At 38.1% G+C, this 26,255-nt stretch overlaps 1 protein-coding gene and 1 non-coding gene across 17 annotated transcripts in view; one reads left to right on the top strand and one right to left on the bottom strand.

Annotated features, from left to right (window-relative positions):
- Positions 1-26,255, bottom strand: part of STAU2 (staufen double-stranded RNA binding protein 2) — a 306,987-nt gene that overhangs the window by 102,991 nt on the left and 177,741 nt on the right. For 12 of the 16 annotated variants that reach the window (XM_061439006.1, XM_061439002.1, XM_061438999.1 and 9 more), the window contains one exon: positions 19,632-19,745. The exons of the other annotated variants lie outside the window; for them this stretch is intronic. In XM_061439006.1, the coding sequence (XP_061294990.1) occupies positions 19,632-19,745 (114 nt within the window). The remainder of the gene's footprint in view (positions 1-19,631; positions 19,746-26,255) is intronic. 16 annotated transcript variants of the gene reach the window in all.
- On the top strand, positions 12,485-12,556 carry TRNAS-GGA (transfer RNA serine (anticodon GGA)). Its single transcript has one exon. It is a non-coding gene; the product is annotated as a tRNA-Ser (tRNA).

A 26,255-nucleotide genomic window follows, 5' to 3' on the forward strand; every position in this document is an offset into this window, starting at 1 on the left:
AAATTCTCCATGTAGCATATTTCTGAGGTTTGTCTTTGTTACAATGTGTATCATGTCTGATTCTTGACCCATGACCCATGGAGTCAGAAAGAATCAGACATGACTGAGTCCACACACACAGGATACAGCCATACAATGGAATACTATTTAGCAATAAAGAATGAACGGATACACAGCATAACAAAGACAAAGCTCAGAAACATGCTACGTGGGATTTTCCAGGCAAGAATACTGGAGTGGGTTGCCATTTTCTATTCCAGGGGATCTTCCCAACTAGGGATGGAACTGATGTCTCCTGCATCTCCTGCATTGGCAGGTGGATTCTTTACCATTAAGCCATCTGGGAAGCCCACATGGCTATATCACATTTTGCTTATTCTTTCGTCAGTTGGTGGGCATTCAGATCATTCCCAGTTTTTTGGCCATTTTGAATACTCACTGATGCTGTGAATATTCATATATACATCTTTGTGAAAACATATGTTTGGAGGGCAGATGTAGGAGTGGAATTGCTGGATCATGTTGTAAATTTGTTTAACTTTTTAAAAAACTGCCAAATTGTCTTCCAAAGTGGCTGTTCAATTTTCTATTCCCACCAGCAATCTGTGAAGGTTTTGGTTTCTCCCTATAGTTGCCAATACTTGTTATTGCCCGCCTTTTTTAGCAAAATCATATTAGTGAATATGAAGTGGTATCTCACTGTGGTCTTACATTCCCCTAATAGCTATTGACACTGAGTATCGTCTCAGGTATTTATTAGTCAGTTGTATATTTTCTTTGATGAACTGTCTATACATATAATTTAATAATTTTAATTGAGTTGCTTTCTTATTATTACATTATAAGAGCTCTTTGTGTATCTGAGACACAATTCATATTTCCACATGATTTGTTAATATTTTCTTCACAAGTTGGTGGCTTGTGTTTTCATTTTCTTAATGATGTCTTTTGAAGCACAAAAGTTTTAAGTTTTGATAAAGTCCAATTTACCAATTTCTCCTATTATGGATTGTGCTTTTTTTTTTGACTGTGGTAGGTCTTCATTGCTGTATGATGCCTTTCATTAGTTGTGGTAAGCAAGGACTACTCCCTATTATATAGATGCAGTGTGTGGGCTTCTCTTGTTTCAGAGCATGGGCTCCAGGGTACATGGGCTTCAGTAGCTGTGGCTCATGGGCCCAGAGTTGTGGCCCACAGGCTTAGTTGCCTCACAGCATGTGGAATCTTCCCAGACCAGGAATCAAACCCATGTCCCCTGCATTGGCAGGCAGATTCTTAACCACTGGACCACCGGGGAAATCCTGGATTGTGCTTTTGATGATGAATCTAAGAAGTGTTGGCCTAACCCAAGCTCAAGCCAAGTTTCTCCCACGATTCTTTCCGAAGTTTTACAGTTTTAGGATTTAAGTCTATTCTTCAAGTTAATTTTTATATATGGCTGAGAAAAGAATCTAAATTATTGTTTTTAATATGGATATTTAACTTTCCTAGTACCATTTGTTGAAAAGACTATCCTTCCTCCATTTAATTTCCTTGGCATTTTTGTTGAAATTGAATGAACATAAATTATAAAGTCTCATTTCTGGACTATTCCATTTGATTCTGTTCCATTAATTTATATGCCTATCCTTAAGCCACTAACTTGAATAATGTAGCTTTATAGTTAAATGTGAATCAGTAGTGCAAGCCTTCCAGTTTTTTTCCCTTCCTTTTCAAAAATGTTTTAGCTACTCTGAGTTCTTTGCATTTCCATATAAACTTTAGGATCAGCTGATCAATTTCTACTTAAAAAAAAAAAAAGCCTACTGGAATTTTGTTAGCAACTGCATTGCATCTATAGGTCAATCTGGGGAATTTCCAACTTAACAATAATGTCTTATAATCCATGAAAACTGAATGTCTCTCATGTAATATTTGCTGCTGCCATTTAGTTGCTAAGTCATGTTCAACTCTTTATGACCCCATGGACTGTAGCTCACTAGGTTCCTCCGTCAGTGGGATTTCCTAGGCAAGAATACTGGAGTGGGTTGCCAATTCCTTCTCCAGGGGATTGTCCTGACCCAGAGATAGAACCTGCATCTCCTGCTTGACACGAAGATTCTTTATCACTGAGCCACCTTAGATCCTTAATTTCTCTCAGCAATGTTTTATAGTGTGAAGTCAACATCTCTTTGGTTAAATTGATTCCTAAGCATTTTCTATCTGATGCTATTATGAATGACACAGGAAATTTTATTTTTGGATTGTTTATCATATACAGGAATAAAATTGACTTTTGTATATTGATTTATATCCTGTAACTTTACTGAACTTGCTTTAAGCCCTAATAGGGCTTTCGTTTGGTTGGCTGGTTGTATTTTCCCTAGGGTTTTCTACACACAGGACCATATCATCTGCAAATAAAGGTAGTTTTGTTTCTTCCTTTCCAAACCACATGTCTTTTTTTTTCTCTTTCTTTTTCCTTCTCTCCATATTGAACTGGATACAATCTCTAGAATAATGTTGAGTAGAAATGATGAAAGCAGGCTTTGTTCCCAAACTTAAAGGTAAAATATTTAATCTTTCACCATGAAGATGACATTAGCTATAGTTTTTTTTGTAGATGACCTTTATCAAGTTAAGGAAGTTCCCTCCTGTTCCTAGATTGTTCAGAGTTTTTAATCAGAAATGGGTGTTGGTTAAGCTGAATAAAAATGACTCACACCTTTGAGTTTTACTCTTTAAATAAAAGGAAAGAAATGGGTGTTGGATTTTGTCAAATGTTTTTTGTCTAGAGATTATCATGTGGTTTTTCTCCTTTATTGATATGATGTAAACAACAACTGATTTTCAGATGTTCAATCAACCTTGATAACTGTGTTTAATCCTTTTATATGTTGCTTGATGTTGTCAAACAATTTATGAGGCTCTGTTAATTTTTTTTATTCTTTTTTTTTGTTAATCAGACTAGATTATTTCTTTTGAACTATCTTGAAGCCTATGGACTCTTTTTTCTGCCATCTCAAATATATTACTGAATCCAATCCCTTTACTAAATTTTTCATTTCAGCAATTACTTTTTACCTCTAGAATTTCTATTTGGCCTTAAAAATTTTTTTTAATCTCTTCATTGAAAATCTCTATTTGTTGAGTCATTATCACTATGTTTTCCTTTAATTCTTTCAGCATGGTTTCCTTGACCTCCTTGAACATATTTATTACTGCAGCTTTGAAGTCTTTGCTGAGTCCAACATCTGGGCCCACAACTTTTTTCCAAGGAATACTGGTTACCCTTTTCTTTCTTTGTATATCTTGTAATTTTTTATTGAAAACTAGAAATTTAGATAATACATTTTAGTTACTCGGGGTTTTAATGTTTCCAGGATTGTTGCTGTTGCTGTGGTTTTCTTGTTTATTAATTTGCCTAGATTAAATCTGTGGACTCCATTTCCCTCACAGCATGTGGCTGCTTGTGTCTCTTCTCAGTTTTTTAAAAAATTATTTTCCTTTTCTATTTTTAAACCCAGTCTCCTAGGGTTTAAAACATCTTGTGTCTATACAGTTTAGTGGCAGTCAATGACTGGGCAGTGGTTGTACTTAAACACCCTAAGCCAACAAAGCTTCTACTCTCTGACAATGAATTTGTGTTTGGGTTGAGGATTACATTCAAAGATCAGGCAGTTCTCAGGTCTACTTTGGCTCTACTTGCTGCCAGGCCCTCTTACATTTCCTCCGCAGGGATATGTAGATAAATCAGGGATGTACACTCAGCCAGGGATGCGTAGATAGCATGAGCCCTCTCTGGTCTCTCCTGCATGTATGAAGTCTTTTGATCAGCTGTGTTGAGTTTATTGAAGCCCCTTATCACTGTTCATTTTCGAAGTCTCTCTAACAAATTTCTGGCTAGTCTATTGGTCAAAGACTATAAGCTCAGTTTCACTGAGCTGCTAGCTAGCCTTTCCTGTTGGTTTGCTACTAAGATATTTACTTTTATTCACAATGCCACTGGGATGGGTTTTTCACATTCCACTTAAATCAAGTAAGGCCACTCCTCCAGTGAAACTGCTGATTTCCATGGCTGCTTTGCCTTTGCAGAACTAATGTGTGGGCTGAGCCTAGAGATGGGAAAGAGATCAGCTCCAGGCAAGAACACCAAAGAATTCTATCCTTCTCATCTGAAGTTCAGTAGTTTTTCCATCAATAAATATTTCTCAATTCGGTGAATGCCTCTGACCCATTTCCAAGTCCTAAAGTTGATATTTTTGACAATTCAGTCCAGGTTTATTGTTGTTTTTTTGGAAGATTAGCTCAGCTCTCACTATGCCATATTGGTAGCTTGCCTTAAATGTTATTTTTAATTGCTGTTTCTTTCCACTATACTCAGCTGGTCACCAAAGTCTGCTGATTCTTTCTCTACAATGCTGTATTTAGTCACACTCACCAAGGTAATTAGCACCCATTCATTCTTGAATTACAACAACAGAAGTGTTCATCACAGTCAATTCTGCATGTGGCTAATAGAATAACTTTACAGGCACCAGTATAATAATATCCCTTGCTTCTGACTGAAGTATGCTTCTTTGATGCAAAGAACATATAATTCATACTGCTCAATCTAGCTGTCAAGAACTTACTCAACGGTCTTGATCTTATGGAGGATTTATTCCTGGAGCTTCCACCAAGTTGAGTTTTTCTTCACCCACATACTCCTCGCCAATTTCCATGCTTCTGTTTTCCTTCATGTTTTCCCTATATGGAAAGCCCTTATAATTTGTCTTTCACTTCATAGTCCATCAACTCTTAAAAGAAGCTTAATCAGGTAAATTCTTCTGCTCTTGATCATTTCCATCAGCTACAGTCAAACTTCAAAATTCATATACATATATAGATTTTTAAAACATTTCTTGACACTAAATCATGTCGCTTTGCAATCAATCCTCAACTGTTTCTGCATATGTCTTGTTGTTTCTCCAACTTTTTACCTTTTAAATACTTTACTTTTTAGAGGAGTTTTAAATTCACAGCAAAATGGAGCAAGGAGCACAGAGAGCTGTCATATACCCGGTCTCTAACTTTTAATTGCACTCAATTTGAGGGCTTTCCTTATTTACAAAATATGAAATACTTCTTTAGCATCTAGTACAGTGGTAGAGTACCGGATGCTAAAGAAGAATTTCCTACTTTGTTGCAAAAGAGCTGGGACACAACTTGGTGACTAAACAACAGTGGTGGAAACACAGCTGGTGCTCGGTACATGACAGCTGAATGCTACACTAAAACACTTTCTGATTTCCCAGGGACATTTTCAAGACTCTTTCAAGAAAAACGATCACCTTAGGGTATCTCCCCCACCTTCCTACTCCCTTGAAGAACTTAACTCTTGCAAATATCTCTGAAAGCAGTTGTCTAGGAAGCAGAAATGTATAAGCAACAAGGAGACGGCAGCCAGACAACTCTGTCCCTGAGCTGGAGATTTTCTTACTTATGTGCGTCCTACTAGGGTTTCATCCCTCCCTGGTGGCTCAGACTGTACAGAATCTTCTTGCAATGCAGGAGACCCAGGTTCGATCCCTGGGTGGGGAAGACTCCCCTGGAGGAGGGAATGGCTTCCTACTATGGCAAGAAGCTATACAAAAGCAGGTGCTATCTGCATATGAGGTTAGGTGACCCAGCTACAAAGCCTATCAGCTGACAGTCTGTTAGAGTGAGAAGTATTACAGGTGTGGGTCTTGGTAGACTGATGATGCTTCTTACCAAAGGTACCAGGTTTGCTGGTAGTACATCACTGTACAGGCTATGAAGGGCAACAGAGACATTTTAAAGTAACTGTGTCGGCCCCTATTGTTTAATTTCACACCCATTAAATATTTGGGGCTTTAAAAAATGTCTTTACATTCCTCCCATCAGAGGATGCAAAAAAAAAAAAAAAAAACAACCAATGAACCAAAGAGTATTTTAAAAATATGTGGAGAGACATTAGCTATCAACTTAGAAACAAGGAGAGCAGGTCAAATAACTGTTAGCGATGACAGAATAAAATTGAGAATTAGGAAAAATAACCAGTGACTTGCCCGTTTAAAAACGAGTTTTGGAAATGGGGAGAGGCGTGACTCAATTGAAGGTGCATTGTTAAGAGAGAGAAGGTGACCGATTTTCAGTTTTAAATAGTGTAATAAATCATACACAACACCATAATTTGAGTTTATGAGGAACGTAATACTCTTTAGGTTATAAAAGTGACCTCTAGTGGGCAATAATGCTCTCAAATTTGTGACCGAGGGAACTATATTCTATTGATCGTCACTTTAAAAAGGTCTATATAGGCAACAGTTCTCCATTATAACTTTCATATCCATTTAGCCAATTATACACATGTGGTATTTACTGACTCAATAATGTATCTGGTTATAATTCACCAGTATGAACTGTTAACAGAAAGGTTTTTAGGATATTTCCCCAACAATCTTCAAATCAACATCAAACATCTAGCCCTAGGAAAAGTTGGAATATTAAATTCCTACTTAAATAATTTAAAACTAGAATACTGAACTGAAAATTATAGAACTACTGAAATGGAATATGTATACAGGTCCAAAACAGAACAAAACTTATTAGAGAAAAATTTTAAGAAACACTTTTGGACTCTATTTGTCTCCTATGAGATCACAAACATGAAATTATCTTCAAAGAGATAATCTGTTGTGAAACACTGAGCTACAGGTAAGGTAAAGTACAGAGCAAATAACCACATTGAAAATATTTTTTTCCTTGGTGCAACTGGAAAGTCATGTTTTGTAAAACTTAAAATTTCACACTGTTAATGAAAATAGTTGTTCTTTATCACTATAGGGAGCTTCCCAGGTAGTGCCAGTGGTAAAGAACCTGCCTATCAGTGCAGGAGACTTGAGATGCGGGTTTGATCCCTGGATCATGAAGATCTCCTGGAGGAGGGGGGCATGGCAACCCACTCCAGTATTCTTGTCTGGAGAATTCCATGGACAGAGGAGCCTGGTGGGCTAAAGTCCATGTGGTCACAAAGAGTCGGATACAACTGAAGCAACTCAGCATGCTTCCATCATTTCAAGAAAAAAAAAGAAAGAAAACAATAATGTAAACTCGTGGGTTTTGACTATAGTCCAAAATTATTTTATGGGTTAAGTTAGTAAGTCACTTGTGTGTCCAATATGAGGATATATACAACCTCTTGGAAACGTGGTCATGATGCACTAAGCATAAATAAAATTATGAGTCAGTTATAAAATGCATGGGCTTCCCTTGTGGCTCAGCTGTTAAAGAATCTGCCTGCAATGTGGGAGACCTGGGTTCGATCCCTCGGTTGGGAAGATCCCCTGGAGAAGGGAAAGGCTACCCACTCTAGAATTCTGGCCTGGAGAATTCCATGGACTACACAGACCATGGGGTTGCAAAGAGTCAGACATGACTGAGCGACTTTCACTTTCACATACTATAAAATGTATAATATTCAATCTTCCCATTACCTTCCCCTGTAACTGATTGTTGGTTCTGGAAACTGGTTATATATTTGAAATGAAGAGACGAAAGATCATTATGGAAACAACAGAATATTCTCTATTATTTAAAACCTACACACAAAACTCAGTTAAGAAGCATTTCTAATGGGATTTCAAAAATGACACAAAGTAACCTTTTACTATTAGTAAACTTTCTTTCAATGCTTCAGTGAATACTGATGAATAAAGATAATTATTTTTCCCTTAGTGAATTAAACTGCTTTCTAATGTAAATCAATCCAAAATTCACAACCAAATCTAACTGTATTATAATACAGGCTACATTTTCAGTAAAACGACACCTTTCTGAAAGAAAATGAACTCTGAATGACCATGTTTAGAGTAACATTTGACACAAAATTCAAAAAGTGCATGCCTGATGTTTCTTCCTTCTAGTTCCGGGAATGGATCAACAAACTTTCTATAAAGGAGAGGACAGTAAGTATTTCAGGTGTTGTAGGCTAAAGGTCTCTGTTGTAATTACTCGTTTCTGTTGTAGTGAAAGTGGTCACAGACAATATTGAACACATGGGCATGACTGTATTCCAATAAAACTTTTAACATTAGAATTCTATGTAGTTTTCTTATCTCATGAAATGTGTGTACAAATGTGTTAGTCGCTCAGTCGTGTCTCTTTGTGACCCCATGGACGGTAGCCCGCCAAGCTCCTCTGTCCATGGAATTCTCCAGGCAAGAATACTGGAGTTGGTAACCATTTCTTTCTCCAGGGCATCTTTCAAACCCAAGGATTGAACCTGTGTCTTCTGCATTGCAGGCGGATTCTTTACCATCTGAGTCACCAGGGAAGCCCCTATCTCATTAAATATTAATCTTCTTTTGATTTTTCCCCCAAAATTTCAAAGTCTAAAAGTCATTCTCAGTTCAGCTGGTAGGCTGGATTTGGCCCATGGGCTGTAGTTTCCTGATTCCCGTTCTAGTCCATTAAGTAATAACTACCCAGTGATAAGAAGCTTTACCTGGTGACCTTCCCTCCTGAAGTATTTTTTGAAGATATGACTGAATATGTAATCATGTGTGGTGATGGATGTTTACTAAACTTGTGGCAATCTTTTCACAATATATACATATATCCACCTAAAATTAATACGATGTTATATTTCAATTATATCTCAATTAAAAAACAAATAGCTAAAAAACAAAACCAGAAGGAACTTGTGGACACAGCAAGGCAAGGGGAGGGTGGGATGAACTGACAGAGTAGCACTGACATATATACACTGCCACGTGTAAACACAGGGCTATGGGAAGCTGCTGAATCACACACGGAGCTCAGTTTGGTGTTCTGTGACGACCCAGAGGGGTGGGACTGGGTAGGCAGGAGAAAGGCTCAAGACAGACAGGATATATGTGTACCTATAGCTGATTTACACTGATGTAAGCAGAAACCAACACAATACTATAACACAATTACCCTCCAATTAAAAAGAAATAAAATTTAAAAAGAAAAGGAAAACCACAAAAATGCTATTCGAACTACCGGACTAATTACTGACATACAAAACGTAAAGGAAAAACATATGGGAATTTTATACTGCAAATGGAAAGCCAGCAGAACAAATTTTATTCCTATAATCACGGGATAAGTTTCAGATAAAAGAAATATCTTAAAATACAAAAACAACAAGTATGAAAGCACTTTCCCAAAACAAACATTAAGACTGATGTGTCTTTTTAGTATCTCTCTCAGCATCCTATTTCATAAAAAATAAACAAAAATCAAGTTTCCTGTTGAATTTTGGCAGCTCCAGAACCTCCTAGAAGCTGCCAATGGCAGTGTTTATACCTTCTCTTTCAAAACCCTATGGTCCTCAGCACTGTGGTTTGACAGTGGAGCAAGTGAAAAAGTGAAGTTCAAAACTTATACTGAGTCCATGTAATACAAAGAATGCCACAACTCTATTGCAGCTATGCCTAGGACAATGCAGTGAGGCCTGCTATTACACAATGTCAGTCTTTAAGTGCCCTTTATAGTAATACAAAGCCCTGTTTGTTGTGGCTCAAACCTCTGAAGCCCGTGCTTCTTTATATTCAGAGGGATGCACTCCTCCATGACACTATTCAGTGAATATTGACTTAAATGGCGCCTGTACTCAGTCATGTCCAACTCTTTGTGACCCCATGGACTGTAGCCCGCCCAACTCCTCTGTCTATAGGATTCTCCAGGCAAGAACACTGGAGTGGGTTGCCGTTTCCTTCCCCAGGAGATCTTTCTGACCCAGGGATCGACCTGTGTCTCCTGCGCTGGCAGGCGGATTCTTTACCAGTGAGCCACCTGAGAAGCCCTACTGATGTGTAGATTACATTGTGAAATGCTAGAACCAGAAAGCAGTGTTGGAACTTGAAAAAAGGAATCTAGACACTGAGAAGGATGTACTCAGGTTAGAGAAATTCAAAGTTACAAATAGATCAGTAAAGAAATTAATGGAGATCTATGATGGATTCCCAAAGACAGTTATATGTATTCAGATTATTTAGATACTCTGAGGTCACATTTGGAGGGCCTCAAGATGCTTTCATAGAATACGTACCTATAAAGCCACCACCAGAGGAAACAACCTGGGCCAAACATTCTATTTCTCTCCTCAGTTCTATCAAATGAATCCTACCAAATCCAAGTCATTCTAAATTTTCTCAGAAATTCATTTCCATGCTATAAATATGTATTGAGTGCCTCCTAACTGGGCTTCCTGGTGGCTCAGTGGCAAAGAATCTGCCTGCAATGCAGCAGCCACAGGAGATTTGGGTTTGATCTCTGGCTGAGGAAGATCCCCTGGAGGAGAAAATGGCTGCCCACCCCAGTATTCTTGCCTGGAGAAGCCCATGGACAGAGGAGCCTGGTGGCTCAGACAGTAAAGAATTTGCCTGCCAATGTGGGAGACCCAGGTTCGAACCCTGGGGTGGGAACATCCCCTGGAGAAGGGAATGGCTACCCACTCCAGTATTCTTGCCTGGAGCATTCCATGGACAGAGGAGTCTGGTGGGCTACAGTCCATGGGGCCACAAAGAGTCAGACATGACTGAGCGACTAACTCTCAGTTTTATCACACCAGAGCAAAGTCACAGAGAACACTCACGCAAAGAAGACACCACCTTGGACCTCAGTGCTCAGAGGGGTAGACTGATAAGGAAAAAAGTAATGGGAAAATCATTTCATCAATGTAATGGTGGGATGATATAAAAAGTAGGTTTTGTTTCTCCAAAGAAGCTATACAAATGGCCAACAAACACAGGAAGAAAATGTTCAATATTGCTCATTATTAGAGAAATGCAAATCAGAACCACAGTGATATATCACCTCACACCAGCCAGAATGGCCATCATCAAAAAATCTATAAACAATAAATGCTGGAGAGGATGTGGAGAAAAGGGAGCCCTCTTGCACTGTTGGTGGGAGTATAAATGGATACAACCACTATGGAGAAAAGTATGGAGAGTTCTTTAAAAACTAGGAATAAAACTATCACATGACTGAGTAATCCCACTACTGGGCATATACCCTGAGAAAATCATAACTGAAAAAGACAATGTACCCCCAATGTTCATTGCAGCACTATTTCCAATAGCCAGGACATGGAAGCAACCTAGATGTCCATCAACGGATAAATGGGTAAAGAAGTTGTGGCACATATATACAATGGAATATCACTCGGCCATAAAAAGGAATGAATGTGAGGCAGTTCTAGTGAGGTGGATGAACTTAAAGTATGCTATACAGAATGAAGTAAATCAGAAAGAGAAAAAAAATTGTATTAACACATATATAACAGAATCTAGAAAAATGGTACTGATGAACCTATCTGTAGACACAGAGAACAGACTTTTGTACACAGTAACAGAAGGAGTGAAAGTGAAAGTGAAGTCGCTCAGTAGTGTCTGACTCTTTGAGACCCCATGGACTGTAGCCTACCATGCTCCTCCGTCCATGGGATTCTCCAGGCAAGAATACTGGAGTGGGTTGCCATTTCCTTCTCCAGGAGATCTTCCCAATACAGGGATTGAACCCAGGTCTCCCGCATTGCAGGCAGATGCTTTACCATCTGAGCCACCAGGGAAGTGGCAGGAGAGGGTGGGACAAATTGAGAGAGTAGCACTGAAATATATACACTGCCGCTACTGCTGTTGCTAAGTCACTTCAGTTGTGTCCGACCCTGTGCGACCCCATAGATGGCAGCCCACCAGGCTCCCCTGTCCCTGGGATTCTCAAGGCAAGAACACTGGCGTGGGCTGCCATTTCCTGCTCCAATGCATGAAAGTGAAAAGTGAAAGTAAAGTCGCTCAGTCGTGTCCGACTCTTAGCGACCACATGGACTGCAGCCTACCAGGCTCCTCCATCCATGGGATTTTCCAGGCAAGAGTACTGGAGTGGGGTGCCATTGCCTTCTCCGAACATATACATTACCAAATATGCAACAGATAGCGAGTGGGAAGCTGCTGTATAAAACAGGGAAGTGATTATCCTCCAATGAAAAATTTTCAAAAGAAGTAGGTTTGGAGAAGGCTTATTGACTGGAGTGACATGTTGCTGGATCTGATGGACATAACAAAATCTCTCTTATAAGCAAGGAGCAAATAGCCCCAGCAGAGGAAACAGTGCAAAGACAGACAGATACAAGAGAGCAAGAGATGTGGGAACAAACATTCCAAGGCATCAAGTGTGAGTACAAGTTAGGCACATGGAGAGCGGTCAAGGGTGAGACTGGAGACACAAACAAGGACGGAGTCATAACGCCCTTGGAGTTCATCCTTTCTAACACACTGAGCACTTCAAAGAGACTAGTCCAAAATGGGATGTATAAAAAAATATGAAATATCTCAATAATTTAAAAAGTTGATTACAGGTTGAAGTGATAATTTAGATATATTGGGTTAAATAAAAAAATATTATGAAGATTAAACTTATTAGTTTCTTTTTAGTTTTTAAGTGGGTCTACTAGAAAAAAAAATTGTAGGACTCCCTGGTGGCTCAGAGGTTAAAGCATCTGCCTGGAATGCAGGAGACCTGGGTTCGATCCCTGGGTTGGGAAGATCCCCTGGAGAAGGAAATGGCAACCCACTCCAGTACTCTTGCCTGGAAATTCCCATGGAGGGAGGAGCCTGGTAGGCTACAGTCCATGGGGTCGCAAAGAGTCGGACACAACTGAGCGACTTCACTTTCACTAGAAAATTGTAAATTATTTATGTGAGATTTTATCCCTCATGTAATAGTCCTTGTGGTTGATTCCTCAATAACCCTTTCACCCCAAGCATTTACACTAGCAGGGATCTCTTTTTCTCTTGCCAGTGACTAGCTTAGATGTGGGCATGTCACGGACACAATCCAGGCCTGAGCTGGGAAGGAAAGATGGCAGGAGGAGTTCCAGCTACAGGTATCTTTGCCCCGGAAAGGAGACAGATGGAGACCAGAACTCACTTTTTTTTTTTCCCCTAAGATGTGGCTATATGACCAATGACACAGAGAACCACTGTGGCCATCTTTCCATGACACAGGGGATAAAGCAGAGGATGGCAGAGTTTATAAATGAAGTAAAACCCAAACCCCTGTTGACATCACTGAGCAGCTTTATCAAACAACCTTGGAGTTCACCCTTCCTCTGAACTTCCTGTTATGCGAGATAACAAGATTTTTTATTTTTTAAGCCAAAATGAGTCAGTTTTTCTGTTAGCTGTGGCCAAAAGCATCTGAGCTAATACATTCCATTAGACTAAAGGGCAAGGAAATATATGTATTATCATTTAGGACTCAAGCACTGTGAAATTCTTTACATAATCTACAATCTACAGTGTGATAGTATTGATCGTTGGGATAGCATATACTTAGTATGTGTCAAGTATTTTTCTCTTTTAATTTTACATTACTATACAACTGTAAGACATTATGACACAATTACTCAAGTGAGTGTGTGAGTGTGAAACCTGCTCAGTCGTGTCCAACTCTTTGGGACCCCATGCACTATATAGTCATGAAACTCTCCAGGCCAGACTACTGGAGTGGGTAGCCTTTCCATTCTCCAGGGCATCTTCCCAACCACGGATTCTTTACCAACTGAGCTATCAGGGAAGCCCCAATTACTCAAAGAGATCTGTAATTAGTCCAAAAAAGAACTATGAACAGGATTTAATCAAAAGTAGAAGAAAATACTCCTAAGATTTGTAAATTCTCAGTTTAACAGTTGGTTGCCCTTTCGTTGAGAAGTCTGCCTTGAATTCTAGTCAAAGCGCATGTATTGAGAACAACTACACTTGATTTTACTAACCTGGACATAAACCCTTAAAGGCAATATAGCAAGTGAAACAAGTAAGCAAATGCTACAGTTTCTACCTCATCAAGTTATCAGAAGAATTAAATAATGTAAGTCAGGTCTAGCACAGTATCTAGTACACGGTAAACACATTATATATAAATCTGGTTATTGTTCAAACTAGTAATAACCCATGGGGAGCAGGAAGGGAGGAGAGACAAGCTGGGAGTAAGAGATTAGGAGGTACTAACTACTATACATAAAATAAATAAGTTAAAAGGATATATAGTACAAAACAGAGAATAAAGCTAATGTTTTATAAAAACAATAAATGGAGTATAACCTTTAAAAATTGTGAATCACTATGTTGTACACTTGAAAATACACCTCAATTTTTTTAAAAAAGAAACTAAATTTGGCTTGTGTTCCTTTTCTCTCGTAAAATTGATTTCTAAGATTCTAAGTAATGTGTTAAATATGCATTGTCATTTGCTCTGTAAGATAATCTCATTTAGTGATAATGACTACAGGTCAGTTTATAGCAAATATAAGCAGACAGGTTACACTTCATTGGGTAGTTAGTGCTTCGTTAGGTGGTTGATTTATTAACTCATTCTTTCAGTTATACAAAGCAGGTGAGTTTCAGAGTTAATCTGAAAAAATTAAGGTAGGCAGTGGTAACACTGTTAACCAGAAATTTAGCTACAGTATTTTGACTAATCTTGCTTACCCAGTATTTGTGAAATTCGTGAGATTAATAATGAGTCTGAATGAAAATGGATAGAAAATATACAAACAAGTAAGGAAGTTTATGATTTTGAGGCTGCAATAGAAGGTGACTGATGTAATTCAGAGAGACAGAGAGGGAGAGGTACTCAGTAACATCTTGGAATGACATATAAAGATGCAGAAGGGTATCAGGCCAGGAGAGAGGACGGGTAGCATCTTCGGAGTTATACCAAGATAGGAGATTCTAAAAACCTTTCTGCAGTATTATTTTTGCTTTTACTAATATATACTCTACAATATAAATTTAATTTCCAAATAAGATATTCTGAAAAATACTGACCAAAATCCTCACTAGCTCAACCTTAACAAATAAGTGGGTTTTTTTTTAATTTGGCTTATGAATAAGGATGATGGTCCTTGAAATCACCATATGATCTATAAATTTTAAATTTTGCAAGATGACTGGTTCAGAGAGGACTGTCTTACTATAAGGACTGTTAAGGCAGTTATCTTTGGATGCTCCCATATCTAGTGCAGGATTCCTACATAGTTGTTAACAAATGTTTCTAAAACAAAACTCAACACCTATAAATTTAAACTATATTTATATTCTGGACAAGTAAACATTCTAAACTAATGTGAATGTATAATATCACATTTCTTATGGCGAATAAGGCAAACACATGTAGAACATTCTCACCCAAACAGGTGGGGACCTCCAGGCAGATACCGCCCTGAATGAGGCTGTCCACTGCCTGGATGTGAATTCAGAGTTCCCAAGTGGGAAACAATGGCCTACAGACCCTTTCCCTAAAGTCAGACAAGGGCAGGCTCAGACCAGTTTTTGGAGACTAATAATTATTCTAGGAGGCCTTAATCAACCACTGGTATTCAGAGGAGCTCTAACCCAGGCTATTAGTTAAACACAGCACGTTCCCAAGGTGGACCCAACACTCAGAGAACATAGGAAAGGGGATGACATCCTTCCACGTTTCCCTGGGATCAATACCACATGAGTAACTGATAAAATAATGAGTCTGAGGTTTTTTAAAGTTAGGTTTATTGAGATGTAATCTGCATAGAGTAAAATTTACGTCTTCGAGTGTACAGTCCTGTGAATTTGACAAATGTACACAGTCATGCTTCTATCACGACAATCAAGATATGGTACATCTCAATCACCCCCCAAAACTCCATGATGATATATGGTCAATCCCTCCCCACCACGGTCAATCCCTTGCCATCCTCTGCAACAATCGATGTATTTTCTACCTCTTTAGTTTTGCCTTTTCCAGAACAGCACATACATCACATCTACAGAACTCAGCCTTTTGAGTCTAGTTTCTTACATCTATTATGATGCAACTGGCCACAAGGCCAGTGAGACTGGGACAGAGTGAAAAGGAGAGTGGCAGGATTTGAAACTGGAGAGCTAGTGGGGCCACATCACATAGGAACTTGGGAGGCCGTAACAAAAGTTTGGGTTTACAACAGGTGTGATGAGAAGCCAGTGGAAGTTTCTGAGCAGCTGAGTAATATGATCTGAGTACCTTAAAAGTAATTTTGATCAGCCAGTTTAGAGACTATTGTAGTGGTCTGGGTTAAAAATGCTCTTGACTTAAACCAGAATGGTAATGCTGGAGGTGGTGAAAAGCGTTCGGATTGGAGATGTAATTTAGAGGAAGACAAGTTAGGACTGGATGCAGCACGTGAAGGGGGGAGAGGAGGCAAGGATGCTTCAAAGGGCGTGGCATGAGCAACAAGGCAGATGGTCATTTACCAGGATGGACAGAAAAGAAAGGAGATAAAAGATAAAAAGAGGGAAGAGCAGGTTTGGGATGGGGGAAAGGGAGAATTAAGAGCTCTGTACAATTGGATATCACCAGCATATAGATACTGAATCTCTTTCCCGACTATTTTGCGTATCTATGTTGACCTTGATAGAGAATTTCACTTACTGTTCCCCATCCTGTTACTCTTGGTACAGAGAGGGGAACGCACTGGTATACCACACATTCAGTTTCCACTTTACTGGGTTTCTAGAGTTACATTTATTTTTATGAAGAAGACAAGCTGTACACTCCACTCAGTATTCTGTAGTAATCTACGTGGGAACAGAATCTAACAGAGCAGATATATGTATCTGCATAACCGATTCACTTTGCTGCACAGTGGAAACTAACACAAGGTTGTAAACCAACTATACTACAACAGAGCTGAAGTTTAGAAAATGAGGTGTCACAGGGAGCGAAGTCTGTACTAAGATGCTTGATGATGCCAGCAATGTCGATCTAAAACAAATACTTGCAGCTCCAACACCCAAAAAAGGAGCAGGAGGAAGACAGCTGTAAAGGTTAAGGCTAGAGATGTCTTCCATTTCTCACCATCATCTTCTACATACATAAGAACAATCTGAGTTTCCTAGGAAGGACTGCCGCTACATTTTACATATGCTCTTTTTTTTTCCAAATACTTATTCTCTTGTTCAACTGCAGTGGTTCAGATGAATTAAGAATAGAAGACAATTAAATAATAGTAATTTTTCTTGCTTTACTTTCCTGTTTTCTAATATTTACAAAAAAAAAAAAAAAACAGAACAAAATAGGTTAAAAAGCATTCAGTGGCCATGTTTTTACCTGATGAGTTGGGAGCCTAGGCTTTTGGTATGGTGAGGGGAGTAACTTTTGCTCAGACAGACCCTCAGTATGAGGAAATGGCAACACAATGTAGAAAAGACATGGAGTAGAGGTTTCCTCTGTGTCTGCTCTCCTCTAGAAGCCCAATTACCCAAGCACAAGGCAGGGGCACTGATCACACCCCCACCCCCACTTTGCACCTCTGAGGCCACCAAAGCAGAGTGCTTGATAAACAGGATGGTCATTCTAGTCACGGCTCCATTTATGCATCTGTCTATCTGCCCATCCATTTGATGTATTTCCTAGAAGTCTTTTTTTTTTTCATCTTAAAATTTCATGTAAATTTGTCCTCTGTAATGTAGTTGTATTTCCTGTAGTATAAAAATCTCTTTATTTACTTACCACTGAGTAGCTAACATTCCAGTTAAGTGTAGACTAAGACCACTGCGTACAGTCGTGCAGGCTGTGCGCGACACATCACGACTGGGAGGGCATTTGCACTGTAGTTACTGTGGGTTTGTCTATTATGACAATTTTCTATTGCATGCTTCGAGTCAGAGGTGTCTTTTTTTTTTTTCTAATTTGTAAAAATGCCTTATGGGCTAACTGTAGCCCTGCCACTTGGTATATATATCCACATATATGGACTTGGTACAAGCCTGAACCAGCCTCATTATTTGACTCTTGAGGAAGCCAAATTCCAGAGGTGAGACAAGGTCCCACAGCTAGTTCACAGCAATGTTGGGTTTGATTCCGGTCTCCATTCCCAGTCCAATACTCTTTTATAGCAACAAGCTACCTCTACCAACAGTGAGCTGCTTTTCTCAAGTGTGTGGGTTTCTGAGAATGCTTTTATTTATTTGCTTTGCCTAAGGAGAGACCTTTGTGGGATGGATATCTCATGCTGCTGTTGCCCTTTGTTTTTTGGCGTGAGTGAATATATAGAGTTGGATAAGCAGCAGACAGACTTTTTGCAAATTATTCAGAGGGGTGAAAGTGTTGGAGTGTGTGCTCCATAAGAGCAGGAACCATGTCTACCATTCATACCATGCCTCTGTGGCACCCGACATATAGCTCAGCTACAGTTTTATACAGGGAAACACAAAACATTCCATTATCTAGGTCGAACCCTGTGCCTCCAAGCCCTGCTATAGTCTCTTCTGCAGCTGGAGCTAACATCAGTGCTGAACCCTGAGAAGCACTAGCGAGACCTCTAAGCTGCTTCCCAGACTGGCATGCTATTATCTGTTAATAACTGGCTGGGCACATTCAACCAAGAGCACAAAGATTACTAGAATGAATCTTGCAAGTCAACTAACTCAACTCCCTCACTTAGCATCCTTGGAAACAGAGTCCCAAAGAGATGACAGTATTCACCCAGGTGGCTGTAGCAGCTTATGTATGCTGTGGTTAGTAACTAACACTCAGATTAGTTATAATTCGATTATTGCTCCTTCCGAAACACCACAATGCCTTGTCACCAAGCAAATGATGACCGGAAATCCATAATGTCAGGGACATCATGAACTACAAAGGTATGCCCTTAGGAATGTTTTTCTTAGGTCTTGTTTGGGCTGGACAATAAACCATGTATTTGAGAAGATAACACTATTATGCTCTTTTATTCTTTTCATGCAACGATACTACTTAGAAAAGAAGAGTAAGGCAAGACTATTAGAAATTCTCAAATTTACTGAGAAAAGGATATGAAAGTGTGTTATGAATGTTATGCATGAAAATGGTTAATTTAAAAGGCAAAGCTGGTTAGTCACATAGTAAGCTCTATATGTCTATTTATTTTGACTCCAAACTAGAAATTCTATGACCTAGATCATTAGTTTAGTCTAATCTCATGATTATTTTAATTGAAAATATGTATTATAAACAGGATGCATTCTCAAGCTGCTGTCTAAACAATCAAAGGCATTTGTCTTTTCAGAAAATACACTTTTCAGATTTTTAGCTTTATTTCAGAACTAAAACTTTTAACAGTAAAAACAACATTGGAACATCATTTTAATAATATCCCAAGTTATGAGAATAAATGGATGGTTGTAAAAGTTTACTCAGTTATTTTATATTCTGTAACATGAAACTCTCTTCAATAGAACTAAGTCATATGTATCTTAGTGAGTTTATCGTAGTGAGATTCCAGTGTTATCTATATTGTGTTGCTGACCCTTCTTTCCATATGTAATTATTAAAAATAAAAATAACATAGGGCCATTACTTCTTCCTTATAAGAGAATTCTATATTTAATAATGAATCACAAACCAGAAGTCTAAAATAATCGACATCTCCTAAGATACCAGGTTACCAACACACATACACACACACACACAGAATTCTGATTTCTCAAAAGCCTAGTAAGTGGCACTAGTGGCTGATATATTAGGGTGAGCAAAGCTGTATGTGTGCACATAGCTTCCACGTTGATGGTCTGGGATGTCTTAGCTGGGCCACAGCACAGCAAAATGGTAGTGGCACGTTATACCTGGTCATGGCTGGCTTCAATGGAGCTTCCAATAGCATGGAAGGTCGTCTGCACAGGGGCTAATGTCAGACAGGTCACATACTCTTTGCCACTCTGTCTATCACAGTAGTGCACCTATAACAGAACACACGCAAGCTGCTGAACGCCACCAGTAAGAGGGAGCCAGATGCAACTGGTCCTTCGCAAAGGTTCTAGCTTTCAAGAAGAAATTTCACGTAACTTATGCAGAACACAATTCAAATATTTAAAACCTTATTGGGACTCGAAGATCTATGGAGACTCTATTAAGTTTAATTAATATTTTATATTAATATTCTTTAAAAGAGTATTAGGAAATGCTTTGCAGAGTGCTCTACATTAGTACAGCCAGAAAAAAAATTCACAACTAAATGCTACACTCATCTTTTTTGTCCAACTTTTCATAATGCATAAAGGACTCTAAGGTCAACATAAGTCAAGTTCATTTGAATCCAATAAAATTTTGTCAACCTGAATTTTCCTCATCTTTGACTCTATGTGTGTGTGACTGCCACTTGATTGGTCTGACATTCTTCTATTTCTACATTATAGTCCCTATAAAACCAATGTTATCCATATACACACACATATACATATATATATGTATGTATGTATCTCAGTATACCATGTCTGTCTGGAATTTTGACATTAAAATCAAAATGAATTAAACTGAAATGACTTATAATGTACAGACCAAAATAAAGTTACTATAATATTTTTCTTTTAGTTGAATACAACCAACCATTATTAAAACCATATGTAAGACACTCTATCAGAGGTAAGGTATGAGGGGTGGGAGTAGGGGAATGTGAGTCCATCTGCCCAATGGAAAAATTTCCATCCTTCAAAAAAGTTCTATCAAGCAGTGTTTAATTCTAAGCTAATAAAGTAAAAATCGTGTTGCTTTTGTGATAAACAAACATACATATATATATAACACACACAGTTATAATATGGATCTGACAGAAAATGATGATACAAATCCTCATCTAACGGTTTAACACCATTTTTAAACCAGTAAGGTTAAGATTCGCCATTAGTGTCCCTTAAGGCAGGGAAACTTCCTGGGATCTATTAAAAGTAGTTTAGGGTTCAAATCAAGCCAACATACAAAGCTTTGTTTCCAAAGCACTTTAAAGATTTTGTTATAAAAATATTTTTTCCAAATTAACTTTGGGGAAAAGGATTTGATGACAGTTTGAATTCACTGTACCTCCTGAGCAAATTAAAAGTTCACTCAGTGTACGAGTTCAAGAATGTGGGCCTGTTGTTTACTATGCAGCAGTGAAATATGAGAGGGAGGGGTGGAAATGAAACTTACCACATAACAGGTTTATGCAAAAGTCAATCAATGGTGACACTATAATAGCTACAGCTCACAACCATTTATGGTATAGTTAAAATATTATGTCTGATATAGTGCTATCATAAAACATGCTTTTTAAAATGAAATATAATCACCTTTTGACATCAATTGAAAGTCTATATGAAAGACAAGTCACTCTCCCAAAAACCCAAACTGATAGTGAACACGCTCATATGTCAGCAAACTTACTGCAGCTTTATTTTTTTCTTCTAGATAAATGAAAATTAGGAAGGACAAAAAGAGCACAAGACATTTCCAGCCAAAAAATAAATTTCAAACTTCATTTCCATCAGTGGCTTGGATACTAGGACTGAAAGATTTAACTTTTCTTCTAACTCACCATGAGCCTGCAATATCCTGTAAAATATTAAGACATCCTACAGACACTGAATATTGGTAGAACAATACATGTCAGACTAAATGAAAAAGAGTCTCAGCAGAAGCCAAAGGGATACTCAGGCCAAGCAAAGTGACATCTACCAAGAACAAGGTTAGGGGCATGGACCATGGTAAAGTCCAAAGGAAACATAGCTGCCCTTCAGGGACGGAGGGAACTGGGAAAAACATGTAGTATTTTACAATAACTGTAGATGGAGTATAACTTGTAGAAACTGTGAATCACCATATCGCACACCTGCAACTTACATAATATTGCACAGCAACTATACTTCAACCAAGGAAAAAAAAAAAAGTAAACATCATCTACATGGAAACCAGTAATGGATGAAACTGGGCTAAGTGTTAGCCTCCTCATTCTGCAGGGCTTCCATCAGAGGAGTGACTAGGCCTGAAACAGAGGTAGAATGTGGAAGAACATGTCTCAGAAGCAGATTAAGTCCCCAGTCCACCAACCACAAATATTCAAAGGTGCTAGAGTATGAGGAAGACAAGAAGAAATCACCGCATACTCTTCCTCCTCTATGTGTCTTGAGCCAAAATGGACGGCTGGCAGTGGGGGAGCAGGGGCAGTGGGGGGGAACATGAACGTGTAGTTTTACAGTGAACTGCACTAAATTTTTCAAAACTAAAGGTGACCAGAAAACCACGGGATTTGCCAAATATAAAAAGAAACACGAATGAGAGATATTACCGATCATGGGGAAAAGTGGTGGCTGGAGAAATAAAATCATTCCAGGTTTATACCCTCACTGCACTGAGACTGCTCCCTCCAAACAGATAAAAATATGTACAAAAATATATATAGGAAACTACTGCTTGAGGACACGGTTTCAAATTAAATAAAAAGTTACAATATACAGACAAAAGGCCTTAAGAAAGAATCATATTTTACATAATCAATCACTAATAAAACAGGTTGGATATGGCTCTTCAGTTATTCTCTTCCTGGACATAGAAACATTAGAGTTCATAAAACTGTGAATTTCTAAAGGAGAATAATGTATGAATGACATTTTAAAATTCACCTTTCTAACTCTAAAAATGCTTCCGATGATTCAAAGCATTAGCGAAACCAGGAATCTTAGAACTCTAAAATAATTAGGGTAATAATATCCCACTGCATTCTACAATGTACAAAATCTTCAGGATTGATGGGTGAAATATTTCTGCTACAACAAAACAGTTGTTTCTACAAATGTGGTCCTAAAATTTCCAATGTACAATAATAATATTCCAGTGTCATAGATCTTGATTTTGATCAGAGAGAAATGAGTAAAGATAATTTTAGAAAACTACAGAAGTCATCTCCTATGTTTGTTTAAGATTTACGATTTATGATATCATTTTGCTATCTTTTGTATTCTAAAATGTACACAACTCATCTTGACTCTTACACTATTGTAGCAGTAGTTCTGGATTTATAACACCATTGACCACAGAAAATTGACATTTTGTTTCTTTCTCTTGGGCTTACAAAAAATATTCCACTAAAAATAATGGGTCAGAAATTCCAATATGTGCAAATTAAATAATGCAGCTTCCTTTGAAATCTGCAAATCTATAATAATTTTTATGTTAAAATAAGTTTCCTAGTTTGATTTGTAATCGCATAAAGCCAGATGAGATGCTATAATTGTGCATTCTGTTAACAATTTCTGCCAGTCTAGAGATTTCTTCTTCTTGAAAGAAGTGATTTGTGTCTGAGACTCATATTCAGATAACTTAAGAAATAAGAATTCAAACCTCAATTTGTGATATGTTTAAATGGCAAATCTTGCTTTGATTTGAATAATATCCTCATTCCTTAAAAAAAATGAAACAAGGGAAAATACTATAAGCTATAAAATAACTTACATAAAAAGCTAGATATGTGAATTTTTCATGCCCTTCTGAAAACATGAGGGACCATTCAAATGAAAAATTTTAATTCTATACCCCCTATCTCTAAAAAAAGTTGAATCAAATTGTTACTTGCAGAGGTTGAGAAATTCCCTAATGTGGGACTATTATTTTACTAATCTCATCAGGGAAATGGTTAACCGCTTGTCTGTTACATATTTTTACAGGTCACCTGCTGTGGGACAAAAATGAAGAGTGTAAAAAAGGTCCATATTTAAAGAAAGCTACTCAGTAGTTTGATAAGATAAAGGTCTGTACATTGATGTCTGATAATTAACATCATCATTGTGTCAAGAAAACATGTTTGATGAGCACACCTCCCATTCATGAGTTTACTCCACAGCAGCAGGCAGAGATCACATTGTAGCTATTGCCTCCAGGGAGAGGTGAAGACAGCAAAAAGCTGAAGGGTGGCAACTTAGTAACAGATCTTAGAATACTCCAAACATGCTTGATTCTTGCAGTCTGCACACTAGCTGTACAAAAGATCTAAATCTTTATTAACATGAAAATCAGCATATTCTTGGCAAAGCATAAAACAATACTCCTTGATAAATATGTAGAGTAAATTGGTAATAAACATTTCTTAACTACATCGTTTTTTTGGGGGGGGCGGGGGGAAGCTTCTCAGGTGGCCCAATAGTAAAGAATCCTCCTGCCACTGCAGGAGACACAGGTTTGATCCCAAGGTCGGGAAGATCCCTTAGAGAAGGAAATGGCAACCGACTCCAGTATTCTTGCCTGGGAAATCTCATGAAGACAGGAACCTGGCAGGCTACAGTCCATGAGGCCACAAAGAGTTGGACATGACTGAGCAACAAACACTTTCACTTTCCCAGGCAGTAATACAAATCCACACTGTTATCTATTTAGAACAAACAAATTTATAAGTGATAAATAAAAGAAGTTCCCCCAGGAAAAGTACTTAGAATGATGCCTAGCTCACAGTTACCATTAAAATAAATAATAGATATTATTAGAATAACACATCCCATAATAATGTTTAAAATTAAGATATGACATGATGTATAATTATTTCCTCAATACTTTTCATAACTAAAGTCAAGTCCTTTATAACTAAAATGTAAACATATATTTAACATGCTCAGTCATGTACTAGTGTTTTAGCTGGATGAGTAATCTATTTTACTCTGCATACAATATGCTTGACACATTAATGCCTCTAAAGGGATAAGTGAATGAATGAAATCACATTATACAGACTGAGCCTCAACTTGTAATTATCTTTTCTCTCTTTTGGAAACTCTATGCTTAGGAAAAGATTTGAAAATTACATGGCTTTATTTGGTATACAAAATCCAGCAGTGATGTACAGATTTATTTCTAGTATAAAGTCACACACAAAAAAACTGTCTAACAAATGCAACAACAGATGTGTTCTCAGTATTGTTAAGGAAGATAATTGCATTCTTACTTTAAGTGGTGAGTTTGTACATGACACAAATCCTAAATCTTTGTTCACTGCTTTTCTGCTTCGTTGACTATGCCAGTGAAGGTCTAAAGAGGCAGCCAATTAATATATAAATTATACATACACACACAGAATTATTTTAGTTTTACATCCCTGGTGGCTCAGACAATAAAGCATCTGCCTACAATTCGGGTGACCCGGTTTCAATCCCTGGGTGGGGAAGATCCCCTGGAGAAGGAAATGGCAACCCAATCCAGTATTCTTGCCTGGAAAATCCCATGGACTGAGGAGCCTGGTAGGCTACAGTCCATGGGGTCGCAAAGAGTCCGACATGACTGAGCGACTTCACTTTCACTTCCATCAAAACAAAACACCACATAATTTTTAACAGTCTACTACACATCTACCAGAAAAGAAGTTCCTCTCTTCTGTAGATTGTACTAAGGCTTTGATGTGCTCACACACACCCATTTACATATGTAAAACAAGCTATATGAAAATCTACAGGCTTTGCAAAGAAATAACTTTTTAACAAGGAAAACTTTCTCCACGGTCAAAGGAAAATAAGTTATATAGGCACTCTGTATACCCTGATGCTGGGAAAGTTTTAAGGCAAAAGGAGAAGGGGTGGCAGAGGATGAGACGGTAGATAGCATCACCAATTAAAAAATTATCAAATAGAAATGTTAGATCAAACAGATACAATGTGCTGTGCTTAGTCGCTCAGTCGTGTCCAACTCTGCGGCCCTAGGGACTGTAGCCTGCCAGGCTCCTTCTCTATCCATGGGATTCTCTAGACAAGACTACGGGAGTGTGTTGCTGTGCGCTCCTCCAGGGGATCTTCCCAACCCAGAGATCAAGCCCCATTTCCAAAAAGATAGAATAACTGAAGTGAAAAATTTATTATATGCGCTCAACAGCAAATTGGAGAGGACAGAGCAAAGAACCAGTAAATCTGAAAATAAACCAACCAAAGTTACACAATCCAAAGATGGTGAAAAACTGTAAATAGTCTCAAAGACCTCCAGGACAATATCAAGAGGCTCAACACATACATAACTGGAGTCCCGAAAGGAGAAGACAAAGAAAAGGGCAAAAAAATTTTTTGGAAAAAAACAAACAAACAGAAACTAGCCCTAAATCTTTCAAAACTAATGAGAAACATTATGGTAATCTAAATAGCTAAATGAATCCCAAGCAGGATTAAAAACAACCCTAGACATAGTAGAGCCAAACTGGTGAAACCAAAAATGAACAGATATCTTAAGAGCAGCTAGAGTAAAACAACACATTGCATATACAGTACAGAAACAACTGGTTATCCTGTGGGAAAAACAGACTTCCCCTCTCACCCATACCACACACACAAAATTAAATGAATATCAGAATTAAACACAAAAGCATAAACCATAAAGTATTTGGAAAAAAATCAGAGAAAAATCTTTGCAACCTTGGGGTAGTCAAAAATTCCTTAGATAGGACAAAAAAAGGTATAATTTATGGAAAAAAA

Source organism: Bos javanicus, chromosome 14 (assembly GCF_032452875.1).
Source record: "Bos javanicus breed banteng chromosome 14, ARS-OSU_banteng_1.0, whole genome shotgun sequence".
Classification (NCBI taxonomy): Eukaryota; Metazoa; Chordata; class Mammalia; order Artiodactyla; family Bovidae; genus Bos; species Bos javanicus.